General features: G+C 48.2%; 2 protein-coding genes across 3 annotated transcripts; one reads left to right on the top strand and one right to left on the bottom strand.

Moving 5' to 3' along the window:
• The first annotated feature begins 47 nt into the window (after window positions 1-47).
• Rab5c (RAB5C, member RAS oncogene family) lies at window positions 48-23,625 on the top strand. 2 transcript variants are annotated; one of them, NM_001105840.2, is made up of 6 exons: window positions 48-154; window positions 18,689-18,942; window positions 20,258-20,409; window positions 20,891-21,013; window positions 21,952-22,045; window positions 22,480-23,625. In NM_001105840.2, the coding sequence occupies exons 2-6, from the start codon at window positions 18,777-18,779 to the stop codon at window positions 22,593-22,595; spliced, it is 651 nt and encodes a 216-aa protein (NP_001099310.2). In that variant the 5' UTR covers window positions 48-154; window positions 18,689-18,776; the 3' UTR covers window positions 22,596-23,625. The 2 variants fall into 2 exon arrangements, with proteins under 2 accessions (NP_001099310.2, XP_063124806.1); XM_063268736.1 differs by lacking the exon at window positions 48-154 and adding an exon at window positions 17,823-17,838 and having other exon boundaries at window positions 22,480-23,371.
• A 623-nt stretch (window positions 23,626-24,248) lies between these two features.
• On the bottom strand, window positions 24,249-24,894 carry Hspb9 (heat shock protein family B (small) member 9). Its single transcript, NM_001108835.1, has one exon. The coding sequence runs from the start codon at window positions 24,892-24,894 to the stop codon at window positions 24,283-24,285; it is 612 nt and encodes a 203-aa protein (NP_001102305.1). The 3' UTR covers window positions 24,249-24,282.
• Between the last annotated feature and the right edge of the window lie 2 nt (window positions 24,895-24,896).

Below are 24,896 nucleotides of genomic sequence, written 5' to 3'. Positions count from 1 at the left end.
ACTATAGAGAGGCGGGGCAGAGCTGAAGATCCGGATCCGGAGCGGCTGAAAGGCGGAAGTGGAGGCCGGAGCCTGGGACACCGCCGGGGCGGGGGGAGAGGAGCGGAGTCTGTGGGAGCCCCGGCCCAAGTAACGCTGCTGCCCCGGAGCCGCGGTGAGTGTGCCTGTCCCAGGACCAGTGTCTTACCTGTGTGGAAGCCTCCCTGGGATACCCTTTCCTCCTGCCCAACCTTAGCTTAGGGGGACACTGACCCCACCCCCGACCCGTAGCCCCCTCTTAGGGGTTCACCAGGGCGTCGGGCCAAAGGGGGAGCTCCTCTTTCCTTCGCTAACCTGTACTTCGGGAGCCCTTGGGAGTCTTTTGAGGCTCTCCTCTGGCCTGTCCAGTCCACTTGTGGGAGAGAGGGACTCTAAGTTCCGCTCCCCACCCCCTCAGCTTTCAGAATCAAAGAGTCTTTACCAGGTGTGAAGGAACCTGTCTCCCTTCTCTTTTAGGGGTGGCGGAGAGTGCTGTCTCTCCTGGTTTCCTTACCTGTGTCCCCACCACCACCACCAAAAATCCCAACCAAAAAAACCAGTTGTCCCCTGCAGTCCTGAAGGAATTTTTTTTATCTCTATTTCCTTTGGGGTGTGTGGGGATGGGGGTGTCTAAATGAGAATGTTCTACACGCACAGAAGTGTGTTTGCGCCTTTACAGTTCCTTACTTCCTCTCGAGCCTACTAGGACCTCAGCAGAGTTTGAATTCTGGGCCACTTAGAAGGAATCGGCAGCCTTCTCCTTGTGCTGCACTTTATGCTCCCGGCCCAGTGTTAAGTTCTCTCTGTGTGTGTCCGTCTTCCTGCTTCTAAAGAATTTAGCTGAGCTTTGCTCAATCCCAGCGACACACAGATCAGGGAGGATCTGCTCATTCATTATCTTCTGTCTCCCCTCCTCCTTCCCCCTGCTTCAGGCTCAGCCCTGTCCTTCCAGAGCATGTGAGTGGTTTCCTTAGAGGGACTGCTGTCTGCTTATCTATAGGGAGGAGAATAGACCAAATATGAGTAGCGTGAAACTGAGGGACCATCTCTTAAGCACCGTGAATCACACAACACCATACACTTGAGCAACAGGTCCACTCCTCACTGGAGTCTCTCCCCTCCCCTCTTGGCTTGGACTTTACTACAGGGCAGCTAGGCCACATCACAGTGGCAGGTTTAGTTTTCGTCGGTAAAGGAACTGCTTATATGTGCAGAAAGTGCTGGTTCCCCTACTGTATTGTCACAGGGTCCTTGTGTTTTCCTTGGGACTTAAGTGTGTGAAATGGCTGCTATCTCTGACCAAGCTGGAAGGTTCTCGTTATGTGGCCAAAGTACAGGTCAGAGACTGCCTTCCTGAGGAGTAGCCTGATTCTGAGGCCACAGCTGACCCCTGCTGTCTTGCAGCAGGAGAAGAGTAAGAAGGCCATTCAGTCCTTGGGCGTCTCCGGTCAACTTAAGATGCTTCTTACCACACTGAACCTAAACATTTTTTGCTCTGAGATCTTTCTGACCTACTTCTAGACAGTTATAACATTTTAGGCTAATTTTGTGATGCATTTATTTCACTTCTTTTTGGATAACAAGAAACCCCTTCCTACCTGTCTCAACAGGTAGGTGAGACACCTATCCCCTCCCCCCACCTCCCACTGTGGGCTCAGAGACTCCGTGCCTGCTTATAGGAAGTGGTTTCTGCTAGACTTACCTTCCAAGGAGTGGATTGTGATTCCTGGGGTCTTGGCTGAGGCAGATGGACCTTCTAATGTGCGTTTCTGCCAGTTGTCTGAGCATCCTCTTCCCAGCTCTGACTTTAAAACACCCCTCTGCGGAAACTCTCAGTGACACAGAAGGCACTAGAGTTCTGCATGGTCCTACAGCCACTTTTGGCTTTCAGAAATTGTAGAGGCCCAGCAGAAAGCTGTTGCCGCTCTGCTGGGGATAGAGGGGTCACTGCTGAGAGGTTGCTGTTCCTCTAAGGTTGCTGTTCACCTCCCCTCTTGCTTTTCACACCTTGTTGGCCTTTCTGCCTGTCCACTCCAGGAGGAGTGTAAGAGCTAGTGTTTATGAGATATAAAGCCCCAGGGTTCTTCCCCTGCATATTCCTCACAGGAATCCTGGAGATGGTGGTATTCTTACCCCTACCTTAGAGATGATTCTCCCCTAAGACCACACAGTTAGAAGTGGTCAGACCCAGTGTTTGGAGCTTGGGTGCAAATGTAACCTTATCTTTTCTAAAAGCAGGCTCCCCTCCTATCTGCTGTGCTTGTTAAGTGAAGGAGCCTGCAGGAAGAGTGAACCAGGACATGACTACAGACTCTTAGCCTTCCATCTCTCGCCTTTGCTTTTGCCTCCCTCTCTTTCCCAACATTCCACCCTCTTCCTCTGCCGTGGCCTCCATGACAGTTAAGAATCCCAAGCCTGTACTCTTCAGGGCCTAAGAATTTGCTAACGTCTGTGTGTCATAATTTCTCCAAAACCTAACTCATGACGGCTAGAAAACGAAAGTAAAAGTGACAAGCGGAGTGGTCCCCCTGGGCAGGACTGAAAGGCTCCACCTTCTGATTTCCCTCTGACACTCCCTGCTGATTTTGAGACAGGGTCTTGCTGTATAGCCCTGGCTGTCCTGGAACTGCCTTTGTGGACCAGGCTACTCTGGAACCCATAGAGGTATGTCCTTTGTCTTTGCCTGTCAGGCAATAGGGTTAAAGATGTCCATCACCATGCCCAGCTTCAAACTCAACAAATTCAAACAGAGCTTCACTAAGCAAGCATTCCTTAAACAGAACCTACATGTATTCACTTACTTTCTGTCTGTGTGTGTGCACACGCACATGCCACTGTGCACATGTAGAGGAGAGAAGACGACTTGTGAGAGTCAGCTCTCTACTTCTACCAGGTGGGGCCTGGGATAGAACTCAGGTCTTCAGACTTGGTGGCAAGCACTTTCTCTTGCTGAGTCATCTCACCAGCTCAGAAAGAACCTTTTTAGTGGGTTGAGGATGAGCTCAGTTGGTGAGTGCTTAACATGCATGAATCTCATCTCTCTGCACCGCATAAACCAGGTGTGTAGGCACAGCTGTGGTCCCAGCACCTTGGAGTTAGAGGCCCGAGGATCAGAGTTCAGAGTCACCCTTGGCTATATAGAAAGTTGGAGGCCAGCCTGGATTACAGGAGACCCTGGCTTTTTTTGTAACCATTGCTCAGCAATCAGAAAGGCAGTACAGACAGGTAGAGGGCCTTAGAGGCTCAGATGCAGAGACTTGAACTCCCGTCCTCAGTTCCTTGCTTACCATTTGGGTGACTTGGTCTCATTGCACCTGTGTTTCCCATACAACGGCAGTACTAGATCTCTTGCAGAGTTAGAAACAAAAGGTAAAGGAGCCAGTCCAGTGCCATGGCTAGGACAGATCCTCACCAGTGGCCTCTGGTGGGCAGGTGGGGTTTTGAAAGTTTATTATAATTCATCTCTACAATTCTAATCAGTTTTAGTGTCAAAATCTGCTATACTGGCCAGTGTTTAGATGACATCCCATGATTCCTCATTTCATAGTTTCTGAGCTGAGTTGATACAAGTTGTAGTAATTTTTTACAGAGGGAGTGCTAGGCATGGCGGCTCATGGCTTTATCCTAGCACTTGGGAAGCAGAGGCAGAGGCAGAGGCAGGAGGACCTCAGTGAGTTCAAGGCTAGCCTGGGCCATAGTGAGACTGTGACAAAGAGGGGTGTGTGGGAGGGCAAACAGACATACAGACTATAAGAAACTGCTAGGCAGTCGCCATGATTGTCCCATTGGGAGTTGTGCTATTTATTTTTGAGGTCTTTTTCTACTTAGCTCTGGCTGTCCTGGAACTCACTCTGTAGACCAGACTGGCCTTGAACTCATAGAGATCCACCTGCCTCTGCTTCCAAGGTTGGTACTTAAGGTATGCACTACCATTCCCACTAGTGTACTTTTTTTTTTTTTTTTTTTTTTTTTGGTTTTTTTTGGTTTCCATTACAGATGGTTGTGAGCCACCATGTGGTTGCTGGGAATTGAACTCAGGACCTCTGGAAGAGCAGTCAGTGCTCTTTTTTTTTTTTTTTTTTTTTTTTGGTTCTTTTTTTTCGGAGCTGGGGACCGAACCCAGGGCCTTGCGCTTCCTAGGTAAGCGCTCTACCACTGAGCTAAATCCCCAACCCCCTTTTTTTTTTTAATTGAATTTTCCTGGGAGATGAGCACAGGGTTACTGATCTGCATGGCCATGTTTGATTCAGGCAGATTTTATAGACTAAGGTGTTCCAAAAGTTAGGTAATAATGCTTTCAAGATCTTGGCAGAGCCTCGTGGAATCCTAGCAATTTGGGAGGCTAAGGCAAGAGAATCCTGAGGTCAAGGCCTGCCTGTACTGCATAGCATGTTTAAGACTAGCCAGAATAACTCAGTGAGACCCTGTCTCCAGATATAAAACATAGGCTGAGGCTATCTCAAAGAAAACAAAGAACCTTGGAATAATCTTTTAAGGCATTCCCTGTATTGAGAGCATGACATATAAAGGATTGGGTTTCAAACTACCACATCTATACACCGGGGTAGTGATACCAGTTAAAGTTCAACTGACTTTTCTGTTTTGTTTTTTCATTTTCAAGACAGGGTTATCTTGTGTAGCCCTGCTTACCCTGGAACTCACTCTGTAAACCAGGCTGACCTCGAACTCAGAGATTTACCTGTCTCTGCCTCCCTAGCTCTAGGATTAAAGGCAGGCACCACCACATCTGTCTAAAGCTCAGCTTCCTGAGCTTTGCTGGCCTGTAGCAGGCACTCTACTGAGCTCTGAGCTTACTCATTTCATCCCTCCACCATTGGAGGAAGGCCCATGTCACAGTGAGGAATCCTGCAGTGAGTGACAGGACGGGGGACCTGTGCTCATTCCATTATGCAGCATAGCCCCTCCTCTCTAGATGAAGTGTGTACTGTTCCTTTTGTCTAGAATATCTGAGTCTACCTCCCCTGCCTGGAAGTGGCTTCCTCCATCTTCTTTCCAGACTTGTCTTGCAAGTCACTTTCTTGATAAAACTTCTCACTAGCTGAGGAGATACTGGCTCCTCTCTTTTCTCTCTATGTGAGCTTGCTTCTCAATACTGGCTCCCTGCTCGTTCTATCGCAGATAGAAGAGCATCTCAGGCCACAGTACAGTCATGTCGTAGGCCCCTCATTGCAACTGCTAAGGGAAAAGCAGAGACATTGAACCCTGCCCTAAAGTACCTGCCTCCCAGCCTCCTTAACAATCTCCCTGGTTAAAGCTGGGATCTGGACCTAAGCCCAGCTCACTGTAGCCTGAGTCCCCTCTTCAGCTGCTCACACATGGATACCAGAGCATACAGGTAAGTAGAGTAGTTGATACCAGACGGATAGTGCGGGTCAGGGAGGGTACAAACAGATTTCCAGAGGGCAGAGCTCTCCAAATCTCCATTTCCTAGGAGAAGGTGGACATGTCTCTGGCTGGCTACAGAGTGCCCCCACCCATCTGCTCCTGCAGAGTGAGTAACTCTGATGGTAGGACAGAATATTCTGTACTTTCTGCAGGTGTGTGTGAGGAGACAGTACCCACCCAGGCAGCACTTAGTGAAGTAAGTGTGACTCTGGTCAGTGGGTGCTGGTTCTGTGTGTGCACAGGGTGACGTTAGTCCTCAGCTCCAGGCGTTCTGGAGTAGAGTTCAGCACACAAGTGCTCGCCTTGCATTTTCAAGGCTCCAGTTCTATTTCTTCTCTTCAAAAGAAAACAAAAAGCAGTGGTGACGGCGCGCGCACGCACACACACACACACACACACACACACACACACACAAACACACAAACACCCGCTGCTGTAGCCTTTGAATTCCCTGCTCTGGTCTTAGCTGCCGTGTTGGTGTGCTCTTATATGCTCTTCTCCCTACTCCTTCTCAGGTTAGTTAACTCATCCTCAAAATCCCATCGTGTCTCAGCATGAGCCCCTGCCCCACCCCTCCTTTTTTTTTCCCTTTAGTGAACTTTTCAGAATAGTCACAGAGAAGTTCTGAGGGTAGTACAGACTTTCCTCACAAGCCCCCGACCCTGTTCCCCTGTTGGTAGCATGTTATGTTAGTGTTGATGCATGAGTCTCTGTGCTCTGCCCACATTTCTGTGGATGGCACCAGGTTGTCCTGTCTCTGCTGCTGTCACATCTCCTCAGACGACTACTCTTGTGTGGGTAGCTTCACAGACTGCACTTATTTTCAGTTACCTTGATGGTCTTGAGGTCACCAGCCAGATACTTTGTGTGATGCCAGACATTTTTCTCATTGAGTAGACTGGGGTTCAGAGTAGTAAGGGTTAGTGGGGAGATTTAGAAAAGTACCATTTGCATCCCGTTGTGTGTAAGCCTACACAATCAGTATGATCCACCACTGTCATTGGCAGCCTGACCGCATTTGTTGTCTTTGGAAGAATGTAAACTGAAGAGTGACTGGTCAGGACCCCCTCTTGGAGGGTAGAGTGGCTACATGAATTATTAACGCCCTTGATGCAAGAGATCCGCTTATTCTCTCTCATTTATTTATTCAATAGTTCACCTGTTGATACTGACTCACAGGTACCTAATTTTACAATTTAGTGTGTAATCTGTGGTTCTTCCTCACCTTTGACCATTGGGTGCTCCTTCAGCTCCCTTTGACCCACCCGTCATTGTGAGGTTTTCTGAGTTTGTTTTTGAGCGTTTCCTTACTTTTGGCATAAGATGCTCTTTGTGTATTTCCTGCCCAGGCCATGGAGCCAACTGCCCTGCCAAGGCCTGTTTAGCAAACATTTTCTCTCTAGTGCCCTGATCTGGAGCTGTCGGCATGAATTTAAGTTGTCCCTTTTGGTGGTGGTTGGTGCTCCCCATTGCTGGGTAAGGTAGCAGAGTTAGCACATAATGAGAACCCCTCCAGTCCTAGCACTGGTCCTTGCAGCAGATTGCTGTCCTCTGTTCGCCAGTTCATCGTCCCCATCTGCCTGATGCTGCCCCTGAGCTAAAAGGGTATCCACTCTGCAGTTTGCGCTCAGAGTGTGTAGAGGTGCTGGCTGTTATCATTGTCTGGTTTGGGTATTGAGTTCTCCAGTCAAACCTTTCTGGACTTTGGGCTGAGAGTCCATGTGAAATCCCAGGTGGTCTGGTCACGAGTCTTTTACTGCCATTCATAAACAGACCTCTCCTTTGGGAAGCCTTGTGTGGCTCTAGGCAGACTCAAAGCAGACTATCACTCGGAGCTGTGATCCTGAATCATTGACTAGCTTCAATCCTTTGTTGGGCAGTCACCCTTTAAAAATAGGTAACATAAGCTCTGAGCCAGCCCTGTGCCTCTATTCATAGGTCTGTGTGTGTCCCTCTCAGGAGACTCTGTCAGAAGCATCCCAGGCTTGAGGAAGCTATGCAAGGCCTCCCTCACCCTGGATGTTCTCCTAGCCATTGCACTGCTCTCTGAGCTGCTCAGACTCTGTGGCCATGAATGATTCCAATTTGCAAACCTCTAACATGGCAGCCTGTTTTTTTGTTTTTTTGTTTTTTTTTTTTTCCGGAGCTGGGGACCGAACCCAGGGCCTTGAGCTTGCTAGGCAAGCGCTCTACCACTGAGCTAAATCCTCAACCCCGGCAGCCTGGTTTCAGATGTCCTGTTCTCCCACCCTCCACCCTACCCCCCACCCGCTGCTGAATCACTCCTTCCCCTTCCTGAGAGGCTTTGAAATGGAAGCAAGGGAATGAGGTCTTCAAGATGCCTCATGTTACAGGACTTTTCTTATCTATAATTTTCTTTCAAACTTATTGAAGCACAGTCAGGATTTGTTAAAGTATTCTAATATAGACTTAAGGAGGAGGATTAAAACACACCCCAGAGCACGGGTGTGGGCTTCTCAAAAAAGAGTCACCCCTTTTTTGTTGTTTTGAAGGTGTTGTGATAGGTTTTGGTAGGGAGGATTTAGTGGATGGTGATAATTTGTTCAGTCAGAGGCATTAAGACTATCTCCAGAGAATTCAAAGTTGGGGCTATTGACGGAACATCATGAGTCTTCTAGGAAAGTAGCCCTCGGTTTTAGAAAATTAGCGAAAGGCTTCCTTTTTCAAATAAGGGGCATTGGAGGATGAGGTCTTGGAAGCTGAGGTGAAGGATGTCTGAACACAGGGGTGGGGGTTGGGGATTGGCTCCACTTGTTTCCCCGGGTTCTAGGACAGGGCTTGCCTGGCCCACTTGGGTTGCAAAGTGTTTCTAGGGGCGGCTGCTTCTTCTTCTTCTTCTTCTTCTTCTTCTTCTTCTTCTTCTTCTTCTTCTTCTTCTTCTTCTTCTTCTTCTTCTCCTCCTCCTCCTCCTCCTCCTCCTCCTCCTCCTCCTCCTCCTCCTCTTCTTCCTCTTCCTCCTCCTCCTCTTCCTTCTCCTCTTCCTCTTCCTCCTCCTCCTCTTCCTCCTCCTCTTCCTCCTCCTCCTCTTCCTTCTCCTCTTCCTCTTCCTCCTCCTCCTCCTCTTCCTCCTCCTCTTCCTCCTCCTCCTCTTCCTTCTCCTCTTCCTCTTCCTCCTCCTCTTCCTCCTCCTCTTCCTCCTCCTCCTCCTCTCCCTCCTCCTCCTCCTCTTCTTCTTCTTCTTCCTTCTAGCAGCCCTGGATGAGGGTGCCACTCTCTCAAAGGCTTGGTACGTTCAGGGTCACAGCAAGAACTAACAAAAGTCATGGCTGTAGGACTTGCTGTGAGTCTGACTTAACTCCACTGTGCACCTGTCTCTGCTTCATTGAGTTAAATAAGAAACAAATATCCAAAAGGGATCTTGAAGACCTCATTCCCTTGCTTCCATTGCAAAGCCTCGCAGGAAGGGGAAGGAGTGATTCAACTGCAGGTCACTCCAGGGCCTGGGAGTTCTATCAGGAGATCTGTTAGGCTTCTCCTCCCGGGCCTGGAGTGCTCTTGTGGTGGGGTCACGTGAGCTCTCGATATCCCTGTCTATTTGCCACTCTTAGGCAGCCCAGCCTGTATCGCCTGGTCACCATGTTTATGACTCCTTACCTTATACCAGGCTCAAGCTTAAAACACAGGAAAACTGGGGTTGGGGATTTAGCTCAGTGGTAGAGCGCTTGCCTAGCAAGCACAAGGCCTTGGGTTTGGTCCTCAGCTCCGGGGGAAAAAAAAACAAAACAAAACAAAACAAAACAGGAAAACTACAGTCCAGCCTTTGAGAGTTCTGTAATAGGATCCCTGGGTGACAGTGCCCTGGGTCCACTTGTCTTCTTAGTCTCAACTCTCAAGCTCCCAAGGTCTCAAACCTCCTCGTGTCACCTGTAGTAGTCTTTGTCGAATGTGGCACTCTGGAAGCAGAAGTATGGCTAATTTATTGAAACGTGTTTGTACCCGTTTATTGTCTGATTGGACTCTGTGTTCAGCTGACACCATCATATATTTTAAGAAAGAAAGTTTGTCTGAAATACTGTTCTCTGACCCCGAGAGTCACTGTCCCCTGGCTCTCACTGTGAGAGCTTTTCGCCTTGTTCTTGTTAGCTGGGCAGCTTCTGACCACAGTGTGCATGTGCTGTTTGAGCAGGAGGAATTTGGCTTATTGCTGTCTGACACCCCTGCTCTCCCCTTAGATGCCACCTCTTCTTGCTGCCGGGGAGCTAAGGGGTGAAACAAAGAAGGCAGTGATTTAAGCGGGTTTTCTTCTGTTGGTTGTTTGTGGAGACAGGAAGGGTTTGTGAGACGTGTCAGTTGGAGTGAGCGCCTGAGAGAACAGGTGCCGCTGCTGGTCCTGACTTGAGCAGAGGTTCTTGGAGTCCTGCTGGGTCTGGGGCAGCAGAAGGGGCAGCTGTCTTGGCTCACACTCCCGGCTTCTGTAGAGCTCCGAGAGCCTGCGAGGGAGACAAGCCCGGCATTGATGAGATTCCAGTTAGTAACATCCTAGTAAGTTTATAACTGCACAAACAGAACAAACACAGGAAACCAGCGTGGCGGTGCACACCTGTGGCCCCAGTTCTTGTTGAGTTAGGAGGATTCCAAGCTCTCCGTCAGTAAAACTGAACACATGGAGTTGGGGATTTAGCTCAGTGGTAGAGTGCTTGCCTAGGAAGCTCAAGGCCCTGGGTTCGGTCCCCAGCTCCGGGAAAAAAAAAAAAAAAAAAAAAAAGAACACATTCAAAACCAGTCAAAAATTCCAAATCCCAAAACCAAGTTAGCATTTGAAACATAGTAGTAAGAGGCTTGCAGGCTAATGGGAATCTCACCCGTCTTACCTGCCATCCAGAAAATCCGTGCTCCCTACTGGAACAGCAGCAGATGAGGGCTGAGGCATGTGGGTTGGCTGAAGAGAGGAAATGTCACTGGAGGTTTCCCATCTTTGCCTGAAAGTTAGCGCTGACTGTGCTTCCCCCTAAGGCCTCCAGAGACCCATTTGTGGTGGAGAGCTGAGAAAGCAGCTTAACAGTCAGGGAAGAGGTTCTTCTTGTGATTTTTAAATCACAGAGTCCTGGGGATTGATTTCTGAATGTCAGTCTTGGTGGCAAGAACCTTTACCCACTAAGCCATCTTGCCAGTTCTCAGAGGATTTCTTACTGTTTCTAGGACAGGACTCTAGAAGCTGGGGTCTTTCTCCTAAAAGATGGCTACAGTCTGACTTGTCATCATGTGTGTCCTCAGTACTACCCAGAACATTAGGGAAAAGGATTCAGGAGTTCACCATACTCTTTCGTTGCAAAACATTCAGCTTGGCTACCCAGTGATGTTTCCAGAATTTAAACCCCTTTTCAGGAGTTGGCAGAGTTGGTGCTCCTAGGGATTCCATGAGGCTTCACTGTGGTCTATTCTAGAATGGGGAGTGCATTAAGACTAATCTCAGGCAAGGGATTTGAGTGGTCTGAGTAAAGTAGGGGGTTCTGTTTGCCACAGAGGCAGGGAACCCAGCTGACTCTGACCTCTAGGCCACTCACATGGTTTCAGGTCATCTGCTAAGGTTGTATGAAGGAAACCCCTTTACTTCTGCATCTCCTCTCCTAAATCAGCTTAGTGGCTTTCCATTAAAGTCGTTCCCACAGCTTAGCCTGGACTTTAGAGTACCTGGCTCCAGGTTTTGCCCTGCTGGTGAGACATGGCCCTGAGTACTGTGGAACCAAAGTCCTACCACCCTGTCCAGTTCTTTCCTGACCCCCAAACTTTTCCCCCTTCTTCACATAACCCTAGTTGGTGGGATTGTAGAGTATCACACCACTGTAACCTCTTTCTGATCATTAAAAACACATTGGCGTCTTGCTTTTAGGAACATGTAAACAGTTTCACAGTGTTTTAACCCATAGTTAGATCTAAGCAGTAAACACAGGTTCAGCATACACTGAACAGATCATGTTTTATACAAAAGCACAGCTTGTCCCTTATCAACATTTGAGTATCTTTGTTTTTTGATTGTTTTCCAATTTAGGCAATATCTTTTTTTTGTCATATTATTCTGAGTCTTACTAGAGAAAGGTAAAAATGGCTTATATGGGGTTGGGGATTTAGCTCAGTGGTAGAGCGCTTGCCTAGCAAGCGCAAGGCCCTGGGTTCGGTCCCCAGCTCTGAAAAAAAGAAAAAAAAGAAAAGAAAAAAAAATGGCTTATATATGAGATGTAATTGGTTCTATATATATTTTGTTTTATTTTTTATTTCAATAGGTAGTCCTGGAACTCGCTGTGTAGATGAGGCTGGCCTCAAATTCATAGAAATCCACCTACCTCTACCTTCTAAGTGCAAGGATTAGCGGTGTCTGTCACCACACCCATTTCTGATCTTTAGTTTGTCATTGTTTTATACAAATTCCATACCATAAGTATTTTATTAACTTGTAACTTTCAGATACAAAGAAGTTCATGTGCTTCCTTAAGTTTATGACTAGCTAAAATTTTAACTAATATAAAAAAGCGTTTCTCTGCTAAAACCCATTGTTTTGTTTGTTTGTTTGTTTTTAAAAACCCATCGTTTTATTGAAGCATACTTAGGGGCTGTCAAGATGGCTCAATACATTGTTACCAAGTTTGGCCTGAGTTCAGTCCCCAGAGCCCACATAATGGAAGGAACAAAGCTACTCCCGAAAGTTGTTCTCTGACCTCTATGTACATGTGGTGGTACGTACACACATCCATGATTAACTACATTGAAAACCAACTCCTTCTGGGCAGTCTTGGCACACTCCTTTAATCCCAGCACTCAGGAGGCAGAGGCAAATGGATCTCTGAGTTCAAGACCAGCCTGGTCTACAGAGTGAGCCAGATAGCCAGAGCTACACAGAGAAACTTGTCTTGGAAAAAAAAACGAAATGAAAAGAAATGAAGGAAGGAAAAAGAAAACCAGCTCTTTAACTTGTCATCCTTAGTAGATGTGAATATGTTGATTATCTTGGTTTTTCTTTCATCTCTGATAGGGGAACCTGTCCTAAGTTACATGGGCTTGGGCTCTGCCATCACCTTGCTGTGGGTCCCCGGGCAAGTCATCACACCTTACCTCTGTAGTTGACATAGTTAGGATTAGGTCTGTATGGCCCTTTAAGCTCTGACAACAAGGAGTCAGAATCAATTGAATAACTAGCCTGTAGTTTAATAGGCATGCCACTTGGAACTTTTCCTTCCTCTTACTTCTATGTTGGCTACCCCGTGTTTATTCAACTTTTACAGTAACCCAGTGCAGTTAACATTAAATAATACATTTTGTAGATAAGGAACTGAAGCTGAGAATGACCACTGTATAATTTGGCCCAGGTCACAGAACTAACCAGCTGACCAAAGCTGGACCCAGTACCCCTCTCTGAGCTCTAAGCTGATCTTGCTAAGATCAGGGAGGGGATAGGAGATTCCAGGCTGCTGCTGCTGCCTCCAGTTCTGCAGCTTAGCAGTCCTGCCATACTGTCCTGGGCTCCAGTGTGTCTTAGCAGTAGTTTCCCTCTTGAGAGGGAAGGTCTGTCTTGAGACTGGGTCAGTGAAGCCCTGTATCAATCCTTGGCTCCTTTTGGTTTCCTTTTGATACCAGCCCCCTTAGCCTTTAAACCTAATGACTTCTGCTCAGGCCAGTGCACCATTCTCTTAAACTAGTAAGTTTCAGGAGGTGCTGTGCTTTCTCAAGCTCAAGTCTCTGGTTAGACCACCTCCCCAGAGCTCTGGGCAGAGCCACTTAATTCTTAGTCCTGTCCCTACCCCTCCCCATCAGCTAATCTTAAGTGACTGCATCTCCACCCAGCCTTTGGCCTACAGTCTGGTTTCTCTCATCTGCTCCCTATTCAAACTGTGCTCACTTGCAACTAGAGGAAGTCTCTAAAACAAACAGGAAGCATCAGAGACACCCACCAGCTGGAATTGCTAGACCTTTTACCAGGAAGGACAGCAGTGTGAAGTCAGGGTATAGAGTAGAGGAAAAAAGCGTGAACATTTCTCACAGACACCGAGGAGGGATGATTGATGTTGCCGTAGCACTTGGCGTATTGAAGGCTTCAGCTTAGGAAAGTGAGACCCTACCTCGCTCGATGGTTGGTTGTTTGTACACAGTATGGATTTGTCTGCCTTCCCTTCTCAGCTGAAGCTCAGGTGTTTAGTCGGCTACTTCTGTTTGTTTATTTGAGACAGGGTCTCACTATGTAGTCCTGGCCTTACAGAGATCCCCTGCCTCTGCCTCCTAGTGCTGGGATGGAAGGCGTGTTCCTCTTTGCCCCACTGAGGAGGTTCTGATGTAGATGGTCTAATGTAGAGCGGATGAGAAAAGTGGCTGCAGGCTTGTGGCACCCAGAGTAATATACAGGCAACACAGCACAATGAAGAGCAACGTCCTGATGGTCCTGTTTCTCATCCATTTTCATCCTGTGCACAGAGCTGTAGTGTCCAGGGCCCTGGGCTTCTGCCCTTTCGTGTGGGAAAAGACATACTAAAGAGGGTGACCCTAAGTCCTTCCACATGCTCCCCTTCCCATGAAAAGCATGAAGTTGGGTCTGGTGTTCACTCCTGGTGGTCTGTGAATGAACCAGGATTCTTTTTTTTTTTTTTTTTTTCTCGGAGCTGGGGACCAAACCCAGGGCCTTGCTCTTGCGCTCTACCACTGAGCTAAATCCCCAACCCCCTCCTTTTTTTTTAATAAACAGAATTGTCCAGATTTATTCACAGGCAGGATGTCTTCGGGCCTGCTGCTGTATATCCCTCCACACTCAGTCAAGGAAAGGCTTCTTTGGCCTCCTCGGCTGATATCTCCTGGGAGTAGAGATCTGTGAAGAGAGCCGGCAGCCAATAGTGGGCCTCGTATTGGAGGGTTGGGAAGTGGGTCCTGAGGGAATCCTTTGTCATGGACCTGAAGTTCCACCATTGCCAAACATTCAGGGGAAAAGATTGTTAACTCATCCTGTCTCTTACAGGCAGCTTTGATGGTGACAGGCTCTTAAGGATTTGATTTTTGACTCCAAACAACTTAAAATTATTCTGCTATTTGATTTAAAATATGGAATATCTTTGCTACTAGTTCAGGGGAAAATATTCCTTGCACATATACATGTACACCACACATGCATAAACATATACTACACACACATACAGGTGTAAACAGTGAATTAATCTGGCAGCTGTATTTCTTTACCTTTGCTAGTCTTCAAAAACCATATAGAGAAACCAAGATTTCCTTCAAGCTTTATCTTAACAGCTGGTCAGTTTTTTTTTTTTTTTTTTCTTTTCTTTTTTTCAGAGCTGGGGACCGAACCCAGGCCCTTGCGCTTGCTAGGCAAGCGCTCTACCACTGAGCCAAATCCCCAACCCCACAGCTGGTCACTATTGATTTGTAATAACTCTCTGCAGTCTGGCTACCTACCATCCCTGACCCCAGTTAAACCTGCAGTTTAATGCCGTCTTAGCACTCTCTGCTTTACATGTCTCTTCCCATGGCATCCAATCGGACCCCTTCCTTTTCTCTCAAACTCCAAAACTCTTGCTTCCCTCTCTCTTCCCTTGGCTGGTGTTTCTACCCTAGTCTCTCTTTACCCAACTGTTGCATGATCAGCATTTATTGACAAGGCAGAGAGTAAATTGTAAGGATTGTTTACACAAATTTGAGACAGGAGATTCTGGACCTAAGCTTTATACTGCTATGTGTGGATTGAAACAAGTTATGAGGGCAAGAAATCAGCGTTTGAACAACACAAGGATAACCTTTACACAGTCCACAAAAACATTATGCCTATACATACACTCATACACCACATACATTACATACACCCATACATATACATATGCCACACACATGCATAACATATATATGTATACACTGTACATACATATACCACACACACACACATACCACATGCACATACACCACATGCACATGTAGAGAGAATATCTTGTATATTATATGGGTGTATCACCTGTCAATTAAAAAACCTGTAGCCCTTGCCTAGGAAGCGCAAGGCCCTGGGTTCGGTCCCCAGCTCCGGAAAAAAAGAAAAAAGAAAAAAAAAAAAAGAAAAAAGAAAAACACCTGTAGCCTACAGGAAAGAATAGAATAGAAGGTGGGGCATCCAGTAGGCAGAAGGAATTCTGGGATAGAGCCTGGCATGAGAAGAGTCTCCAGGGAAGATATTAGGAGGACAGATATTTGGTACTTGAGTAGAGGTAACCAGGCATGTGGCAGAATGTAGATTAGTATCGATGGGTTATTTTAAATTATTAGCTATATGGCCTAGGTATTCGTAAATATATTTTGCGTCTGAGTTGTTATCCCAGGGAACTTGGAGCTGGAAAGAAAACAGCCTGTTACACACACATACACATATAGCATGCATACATATATACCACGCATGCATATACATGTCACATACACATGCTACACACACATATCCACACATATGCCACACACACTTATACCAGGAGGCAGGACAGCTCAGTACATGAATTAATTCACTTTTACTACCCACCAGGAGTATATCTTCTGGTTTTCTAGTCTTGGGAGTAGAAGGTATAAGCCTTCCTGGGAACCTGGGTGTGACCCTCACCTGTTTCAGACATGCGCTTATCACTTCATTACTTCATGACAAAAATTGTCTTGCTTAGTGCTTTATTGACTGAAAAGGTCAGACATTTCTGCTCATGTGATCCCTTCTTGGGGCCAGAAAAGCCTCGAGGTAGCCACTATAAAAAGGGCTGTGAACACCTGCTTAGGGGTTTCTGGAGGCAGGGCCAGGGAGAAGGAAGGACCTGTCAGCAGTCAGTTTAAGCCAGCTGGGTAGAACTTGTCAGTGTACTAGCAAAGCCAGGGCCTGCTTACCAGTCTATGGAGAAGGTGCTGCACTCTGAGCAGACTCTGGCATGAACCGTGATGCACCACGTCACTAATTGTCCTGGTTTGACTTAGCTCAAGTGGCTTGTGTGTGATAAGCCAGGAACAGGGTGAGACAGTCACACTCGTGTCACTCCAACCTGTGCTTCGTTTGCTTTATGCTAACTACTCAAGTCCCATTTGTATTTCGGTGGTGCTTGTGGATAGTTGGCGCTGTTCTGAGCCTGGATGAGCCTGGCCAGCCCCACAGATGGCATCCACATACAGATAAGGTTGAGAATTGTTGGTGAGAACTCATTTTCTCCCTTTTTGGCTTAAGGGGGGAAAAATGGAGAAGAAGAATGAGAAGGAGCAAATCACATTCTGTCTGGGCAGGTTTACAGAGTTGTGGGTTTGGTACGACTGACATTAGACTGCCTCTCTCTGGTGACCTTGTGGATGACTGCCCATGCCAGTAGTTGTCTCTTCTCCACAACTGCTGTGGTTTCTTGCAGCCAGGGTTTTGCTTGTCCCCTCCCTTGCCGCACTCCTTTCATACTTGTGCTTGAGCTGAGTCTCTGCCGAGTGTCATGTGCACTCAGGGTAATCACCAACTTGTAAATTCCATTGTGTATCAGGGTCACTTTTCCTGGGTCCAGACCTTGCTGAGCCAGCGGAACTGCTGCAGCCACTCAAAACCAAACACCAAGGGTGGGCGTGGTCCTCATTGTTCGCCCCAGCAGGGAGAACAGCCTGATAACAAATGAGCCTGTGTGTACTAACCCGAGTAGCCAGTAGTGTCCTGACTCTGTCACTTGTATACTGAATGGCCTTGACCCGGGCACTTAATATTGTCGAGTTATGTCTATAAAAATAGAAGGTTATGTTAAAGCTCAAAAGAGATAATAGTGCAGTTCTCCTTGAGTGCTAGCTCCGTCTGTCAGAATGATTGCTGAGGTAAGCACTCTGAGTTCCTAGAACACGCATGGGCATTGAGAGCAAGCTCTCCCAATGAAACTGTACAGGCCTTGTCTTTCCTGTCCAGGGTGACTGAGAAAGCATCTTACCTATGGCATGTCTAAATGACATTTCTGGTTAGTAATCATATTGAAGATTGCCGCCGCCCCCCCCCCCAACTTCCTTCCTTGTACTTTGGGGAAGAGGTGGCCCCCATTTCAAAGCTTTTTTTTCCTTTAGTGCTGCCCAGAAAGGAAACAGTTGCTCCTGATTAGTGAGTCATTCTTCCTGAAGCTCACTTTTAAAATGAATTGTTGGGAGATTCTGGATGTGCAAAGGATTTGAGGCTGAACAAAGCAGGCCCTTTGCTGTCAGCTTCTTACAGGGACACAGAGCTTCCCACAGGCCTCTGTTCATCATTTCCCTGTCCCTGGACTATAGGGGATACACTCCCGTTCAGGGGAAGTTCAGCTCTCCCTATGTGTGTTCTGATATCTTTCGACATATGTTTTCTAGAGGCTTCTCATCCTTCTGTGCAGTTTGGAAGCTTCCAGAAAGTTTGAGTTTCTGAGGCTGAGTGGTAAACTCAGGACTGGACCACCAGCTGCTAGGAAAGTAGGTCTCAGTGTCATGTTTGCCTCCACCCGTCCTCCCCCTAAGCTTCCTTTGTGTCACCTCTGCCTCTGCCAGTAGGCAGTGGAAGCTAGGTCTCTATTTAAAAGGGAGAGCTGGCAGCAGAGACTTGGGGCAGAGCTCCGGCCACAGAGCATGTTTGGTTTTCTGTGTGGTTTGTTTTTTAATGTGTGTGAGACTTTAGGCCCTTCCAAAACTGAAGACGGGAAAGACGCTGAGGAAGTGCAAGGGAGCATGCTTAGATTCTGGTGTACAGCCTCAGAAAGGCAAGAAAGTCAGTCATTGTGCTGTGTGGCACAAGCCTGGCCATTCTGATGACAACTCTAGCTTGCCAGGTCTTGCTCTCCGAGTACCATAAGCACCGTATCTGAGGAGCTGGCTGCCAGGGCCTGCTGTGCCTTCACCCACCTCCCCACACTGCTCCTGCAGAGTAGGCTGTGAGCCTAGTATTAGACTACAATCTTATTGTTTGATGACCTAAATCCTAGTTGTCTTCCAGGGCCCTCTTTTGGGGGAGTGCAGAGGTAGAGCTCAATGAACCTGTTGACTCATGCTGGTATCCATTCCTCTCCTGTATTTTTTTAAGTGAATTTATGTTTTTGAGAGAGGGAAGTCTGAGTTTTTGCTCAGGAACCATGAGCCTAACGTTGGGAAGCCATTTTGCTTGGTACCACTCTGCGGGAGAGAGTATAGTTCAATGTAGTAAAGACTTCCTGTTCAATCCTGTGGAAAGGGCTGGAAGTCTAGGGGCAAGAGCAGTTACCCAGGTCATCAGGGAGGGCACCTTTGACAGTCTCATTCTAACTCCCTACTTCTGATTTCTCCCCTGCAGTTGGAGGCCTCCCTTCCCATTAAGTGCCTCTTTGCAAAGCACCGACCCCACCCCCACGCTCACTGGTACTACTACAGAGCATCGCACCATGGCGGGTCGAGGAGGTGCAGCACGACCCAATGGACCAGCTGCAGGCAACAAGATCTGTCAGTTTAAGCTGGTCCTCTTGGGCGAGTCTGCAGTGGGCAAATCCAGCCTGGTCCTCCGCTTTGTCAAGGGGCAGTTCCATGAGTACCAGGAGAGCACAATTGGAGGTGAGTGAGCAAAGGGAGTCGGGAGGCCAGAGGTGTCTGGAGGAGAAGGAAAGCTGTGCATACAGAAACTGGGTCTGACCTTGGAACACCTTTTTGTCATTGGGCTCTGGAGTTGAACCCAGCAGTCAGAAGCAAGGATGCTAAGAATTACCTAGGGATTGAAACTGGCTTTCTGCTCTAGTCTGGCCTCTATTATTTGTGTGGATGTGAGGCCTTTTTTTTTTCTTCCCTGCAGGGCAGTATGTGTGTCCTGTCCTCTGTCCTCTGTTGCTGTCCTTTGTTCTTTCTGGAGCTCAGAAGGTATCTCTGATTCCCCATTGGGCAGCATTTAGGATGTGAATAAGGGTCTAGACTCAGTCTCTCACATCCTTAGTCAATTTGAGCCTCTCAAATTTGAGCCAGCCTTGACTTGAGTCTTCCTTCTGCTCTCCTGGTTAGTAGATTTCAAGGCAGCTGGAAACAGAATGGGCCATGTCAGCAGTCTTCTCACTGCCTCCTCAGCTCTGTTAGGAGTTAGAGAGAGGGAAGTGAGTTGGCAGCCCAGGCTCTTCAGGGGGCTGGGGATGTGGGGAACAGCAACAAGGAAAACCGCTTCCCACAGAACTGTCATAATCTTCTGCTGAGTCCAGGATATGGGGAGTCCTACCTGTCTACCTGTCTGTCCCAGCTCTAGGATTTTCCTTCAAAGCATGTTTGCCTCAACCTCTCACATCTATAGTCCTTGTGAACCTCAAGAGGCCAGGGCTACCCATGGACTTGAGTCTTCCTTCTTTGCTCTCTTGGTTGGTAGGAGGTTTCTAGGCAGCTGTGTTTCTGTCTCAGGTAGCATCTGTATTCAAACCACAGGTTGGCCATACAAGAACAGTTCTGAGTCACAGTGGGGATAGTGGCTTGCTGGAGTGCCTGGAGGTGGCAGGGGTAGTTGGGAAGCCAGCCACCCAGCCACAGCCTGGCAGTGTGACAGTGTATATTTCCCAGAGAGAATACCTTCCCAAAACTGAAGGTCGCTTTCACCCCTGAGCTGAAATGGGTCTGTGAAGGGCAGCGGAAGGAAGGCTAGGGGGAATGGAAGCTTACCTTTTCGAGGTTGGCATCAGGGTTCCCCCATGCCTCCCTTATCCAGCCCCTGCTGTGCTTTGCAGGGTGGCTCTGAAATGACTCAAGTGCAGACACTTCCCAGACAACATAGAGGAGCATAAGCCCCACCTGCCCTGTGTGGACAGGCTTCTACATGCCAGAATCAACAACAGAGACACCCAAGTCAGGGTGGTTTCCAGCTCCTCCTTGCCTAATGACAGCACCTTTTCTCTTGCAGCGGCTTTCCTCACACAGACTGTCTGCTTAGACGACACAACGGTCAAGTTTGAGATCTGGGACACAGCTGGGCAAGAGCGATATCACAGCCTGGCCCCGATGTACTATCGGGGGGCCCAAGCAGCCATTGTGGTCTATGACATCACCAACACAGTAAAGACTTTCCTTCCTTTCTCTTTGCCCTTCATTTCTATTTGCCCATACCCAAGAACTGGGTTATAAAAACTTCATTTTTCAGGCTGGAGAGATGGCTCAGTGGTTAAGAGCACTGACTGCTCTTCCAGAGGTCCTGAGTTCAATTCCCAGCAACCACATGGTGGCTCACAACCATCTGTAATGACATCTGATGCCCACTTCTGGTGTGTCTGAAGACAGTGACAGTGTACTCACATAGATGAAATAAATTAATCTTAAACAAACAAAAAACTTCATCTCAGACCACTCAGCCTTCTGTTCCAGGGCGGTATATGGGCAGATTCCTTGTTGTCTGGGCGCTCTCATGATAATCTTTTCATGATAATCTTTAGGGGTGATGTTTCAAATACCTATGGTTATGCAGTTTGCATTTGCAACTGAGTCACCCTGAGTAGAATATTTCCTCTGTCCCTTTGACATTCTCATCCTGTCTCCTCAGGATACATTTGCACGGGCTAAGAACTGGGTGAAGGAGTTACAGAGGCAGGCCAGCCCCAACATCGTCATTGCACTAGCGGGTAACAAAGCAGACCTGGCCAGCAAGAGAGCCGTGGAGTTTCAGGTAAGATCTCAGAACTTGGGGAAGGGTGAGCTGGTTCCATGAGGGAGGCTTCCCCAGGCTGCCTGGGCCCTGTGAGGTGGCAGGCAGTGGCAGTTCTCATCTGCTGCCCTCTCAGGACTCAAGCACAGGCCATAAAGGAATTATCTCTGTGTTGGGGGAGTAGGTTGATGAGCAGTACGGACAGAATCAGTACTTTTTTAGGCAATGTATGCATCTATACCAACATGGTATAGATAATGAGTTTTGTCTCTCTAATCCTAGAAACTCAGCCTTTCTTATCCTTATCCGGAATTCCCAGGTTTTTGTCTTTCCAAAAATGTACATTTCTTTTTCTTTTTATAGTAGATGGGAATATGCTGTGTATCACATGTACTGTATGTTAGTGTCATATGTTTATAGGTATGGGGAACAGGAAGTATCTCATGGAGTATGTAGCCCAGGCTGCTGGCCTTGAACTCCTGAACCTCTTGCTTCCTTCTCCTGGGATTATGATCATGAGCCACCATACCCCGCTCTGCATGCAGTTCATCTTTTGCCAGTGCCTAACTTGATGGCCTCCTGGATTGTTTGCGATAGCTGAGGACTAGAAACAGTGCTGCAGGTGGCATCCACGTGTTCTTATGCTTTTGTCCAGGGGTGCAGGGTATCTCTCTAGAAGGATTTTTCACCTAGTGATTTTGAAGAGCAGGTAGGCAGAGAGGACATAGAATAAGAATCTGCCAATATTTGTGAACTGAGAGGGATAGCATGTGAGTGGAGGGTACATGATGCTGGTCTTCGAGCAAAACCCAAAACAGGGAGCACTAAGCCTGAAAGCCCTGCATCTGCCCAGTCTCTTGTTTTATAAGGGCAGAGACTAGGGAAGATTTTATCCTGGGTCTTAGCCCCTGCCATTTGCCAACACTCCCCTCCCACCCTCTTCCTCACATCTGAATTAGGAAGCACAAGCCTACGCAGATGACAACAGTTTGCTGTTCATGGAGACGTCCGCAAAGACTGCAATGAACGTGAATGAAATTTTCATGGCGATAGGTAAGTTGCCTCTCCCTGCCCTTCCCCTGAGCACAGCAGAACCCTGTGTGCTGGTGTCTAGTGGGTTTGTGGGATGTCTTCCCTAGCAGGATTTTCACCATTTAAACTGATAAAATTGTCTAGCTGACTGCCAGATGCAGAACTTTCTGATGCCTGGACCAGTCTTTTTTTATTCTCCCTGCCCACATCAGAGCCTTCCATTGCTGTCTCTTCCCCCGCAGGACTTTAGCTCTTTTGCCTCAGGAATCCTTCTGTCTATGAGTTCAAATCCTGGCAATGCAGATAGTCACTGTGGTTTTGAGGAAGTTCTCTGTTTCAGTTTCTAGAGACACACAGTATACCTGGCACACAGGCCTTCCATTATTCTGGTTGTCACTGATTAGGTGGGAGTGTTAGGTGACTGCAAGATACATTTCCCCTTCTCTCCTAAACAGCTAAGAAGCTTCCCAAGAATGAGCCCCAGAATGCAGCTGGTGCTCCAGGCCGAAACAGAGGTGTGGATCTGCAGGAGAGCAACCCAGCCAGCCGGAGCCAGTGCTGCAGCAACTGAGCCCCTTACCTGCCACTGCCCCCACTCCTCCAGCAGAATGACCTGACTGGAATCTACTCTAACCAATCGCACTTAACAACTCGGGCCACCACTGGGGGCAGGGGAAGGGTCCATCATGAATTCTCCGCATAACTTTGATCCTAGGCCGGAGGGAGTTATTCCACCTGCACCTTTCTGTACAAATACTAATTCAATTTTAAGTCTTAAGTCACTTTTTTAATATATATGATCTTCTGCTCTTCCCTGTTCCCTTTCTACTGCTCCCCCACTTGCCCTTTGCTGGTAGTAGCCATGCTCCTGTGCTCTTCATCCTGGGACAGGGCTTGGAGCAGCTACCCTTTCCTTCCTTCTTGCTGGAGAGCAGACTCAGCAAGAACACCCACATCGACCTTGTTGGGAGCCGTCTTGGGCTGGGGCAGTGGGCAGGCCCTGGGCTGGGGAAGGGACAGGCAGCTCTTTCCTCAGCTGGCTGTCAATCAGGCTGCAGCCCCCTCCCCATCTGACTCCCAGCTGGGAGAGAAACCGCAGCATTACTTAAGCATCATTTGTGACAGCCACACCCATGGCCCAGGCCTCCTCCACCCTTAGTCACCCTGACCTCTGGCTCTGAGCCCTGTTCTGACCAAATCACGATGATGAGTATTCGGGGGTGGGTGGGTAAGGGGGGGGAGTGGGAGGGATGGAACCAACTTTTTCTGTATTTTGTATTGTATGTTTTCTTCAACATGTAACCAATCAGTATCTTGTCAATATAGTCAGCCGATCGATCGACCTCACACTTGTCTTCCTCGTCTTTCTCTGGCAGTTTATCAGGCCATACATATCCTCTCAATTTTTCCTGAAGTTAATTTAAAATGAATCATCAATCTGATTAAATGGCTCTACTCCATGTGTGTGAGAGGATGCTGCTGGTCATGGTAACCAAAAGAAAGAGGCCCTGCTGTTGGCAGCTCTGATGGTGGAGGATAGGACTGACCTGGGGCTGACACCTGGCTCCCCTCGGCTTACATTAAAGAATATGCAACCTGTATTTGAAGATTGTTGGTGTCTGAAGTGACCTGTGAGGGTTTTTTTGATAGGACTGCATCAGGACTCAGACCCATCTTTTTGTCCTCTCCCTGATGAGGAACACAGGATTGGTCATAAGGCCTATGCTACAGCCCATTACTCCCTCTGTCCTTCATGACACTCCCATGACACATTCAACACAGTCCATCCTAATTCAGGACCACCTGCTGATTCTGAACACTGGTAACAGCTAGGGCTATCCCAGCTCTCTGCTGCTCCCTGCTGGAGTTGTTGCTATTGGCTAAATCCATACACACCTCCAGTTTATCTCAGGGCCAGAAACCTGATTATTGGTGTACTTACCGCCTTCAGATGTCACCCCACTCCCTACAGCTCCAACTCTTCACCCTTCCCTACAGCTCCAACCGTTCACCCTCCCCTACAGTTCCAACCCTTCACCCTTTGGAAAAACGCAGAGGGGACTTCAAGACTGTTGCACACCTCGGTTGTTTAATGCATTAAGGTAGGTTGGAGCCCCTAAGGCCTCCTCTCCTGAGTCTCATGCCCTGGCCTGTTTGGACTTTGGGGGAGTCGGGTAGCCACTTATTTCCAACTCTTCACCCTCCGGAAAAACACTGAGGGACTTTAAGGCTACTGCACGCCTCGGTTGTTTAGTTCGTTAAGGTGGGTTGGGGCACTTAGAACTTCCCCTCTTGAATCTCAAGGCCTGGCCTGTTTGGGGGCCTGTTTGGGCTTCAGGGAGAGGTAGGCACTTATTTTGTCCCTTGAACCACAGATGGCCAGAGGGGGTCAGGCTGCATGTCATGGCTGCAGGATCTAAGGTCATCGGGAGTTGCATTTGTCGGTGCACACTCTGCTCCAGGCGGTAGCGGCCTCTGGACGGGTCATTCGACTCCTGTTGCCGCTTGCCGGTCACCATCAGGTTCTGGCCATCTATCCGCACCACCAAGTCCTCCGGAGCGAAACCATGGGCATCCAGCTTCATCTGGAAACTTGGTTCCTCACAGCCATTGGCGTGTGCCGCAGCCAGATCATCCTTGAGCAGCCTCACTGGTAGTGTGGCCGCTTGATTTCGTTCAGAAAGGGCCACGCTGGGACATCGGGAAGCTACCCGGTTTTCCCCGGGTTCGCGCTGCCCGGTGGAGAAACTGCTCCCTACCCGCTGCATCCGAGAGTGCAACTGCTGCCTGAGGGCGCGAGGGCTTCCCCCACCCCCACCCCACATCCTCGGGGCGGGTGCAAAGAGGAAGGGCCCGCCCACTGTTCCCATCC

This window comes from Rattus norvegicus, chromosome 10 (genome assembly GCF_036323735.1).
Source record: "Rattus norvegicus strain BN/NHsdMcwi chromosome 10, GRCr8, whole genome shotgun sequence".
In the NCBI taxonomy this organism is placed as follows: Eukaryota; Metazoa; Chordata; class Mammalia; order Rodentia; family Muridae; genus Rattus; species Rattus norvegicus.
Note: the sequence above shows the minus strand (reverse complement) of the source record. Positions and strands in the feature narration are given on the sequence as shown.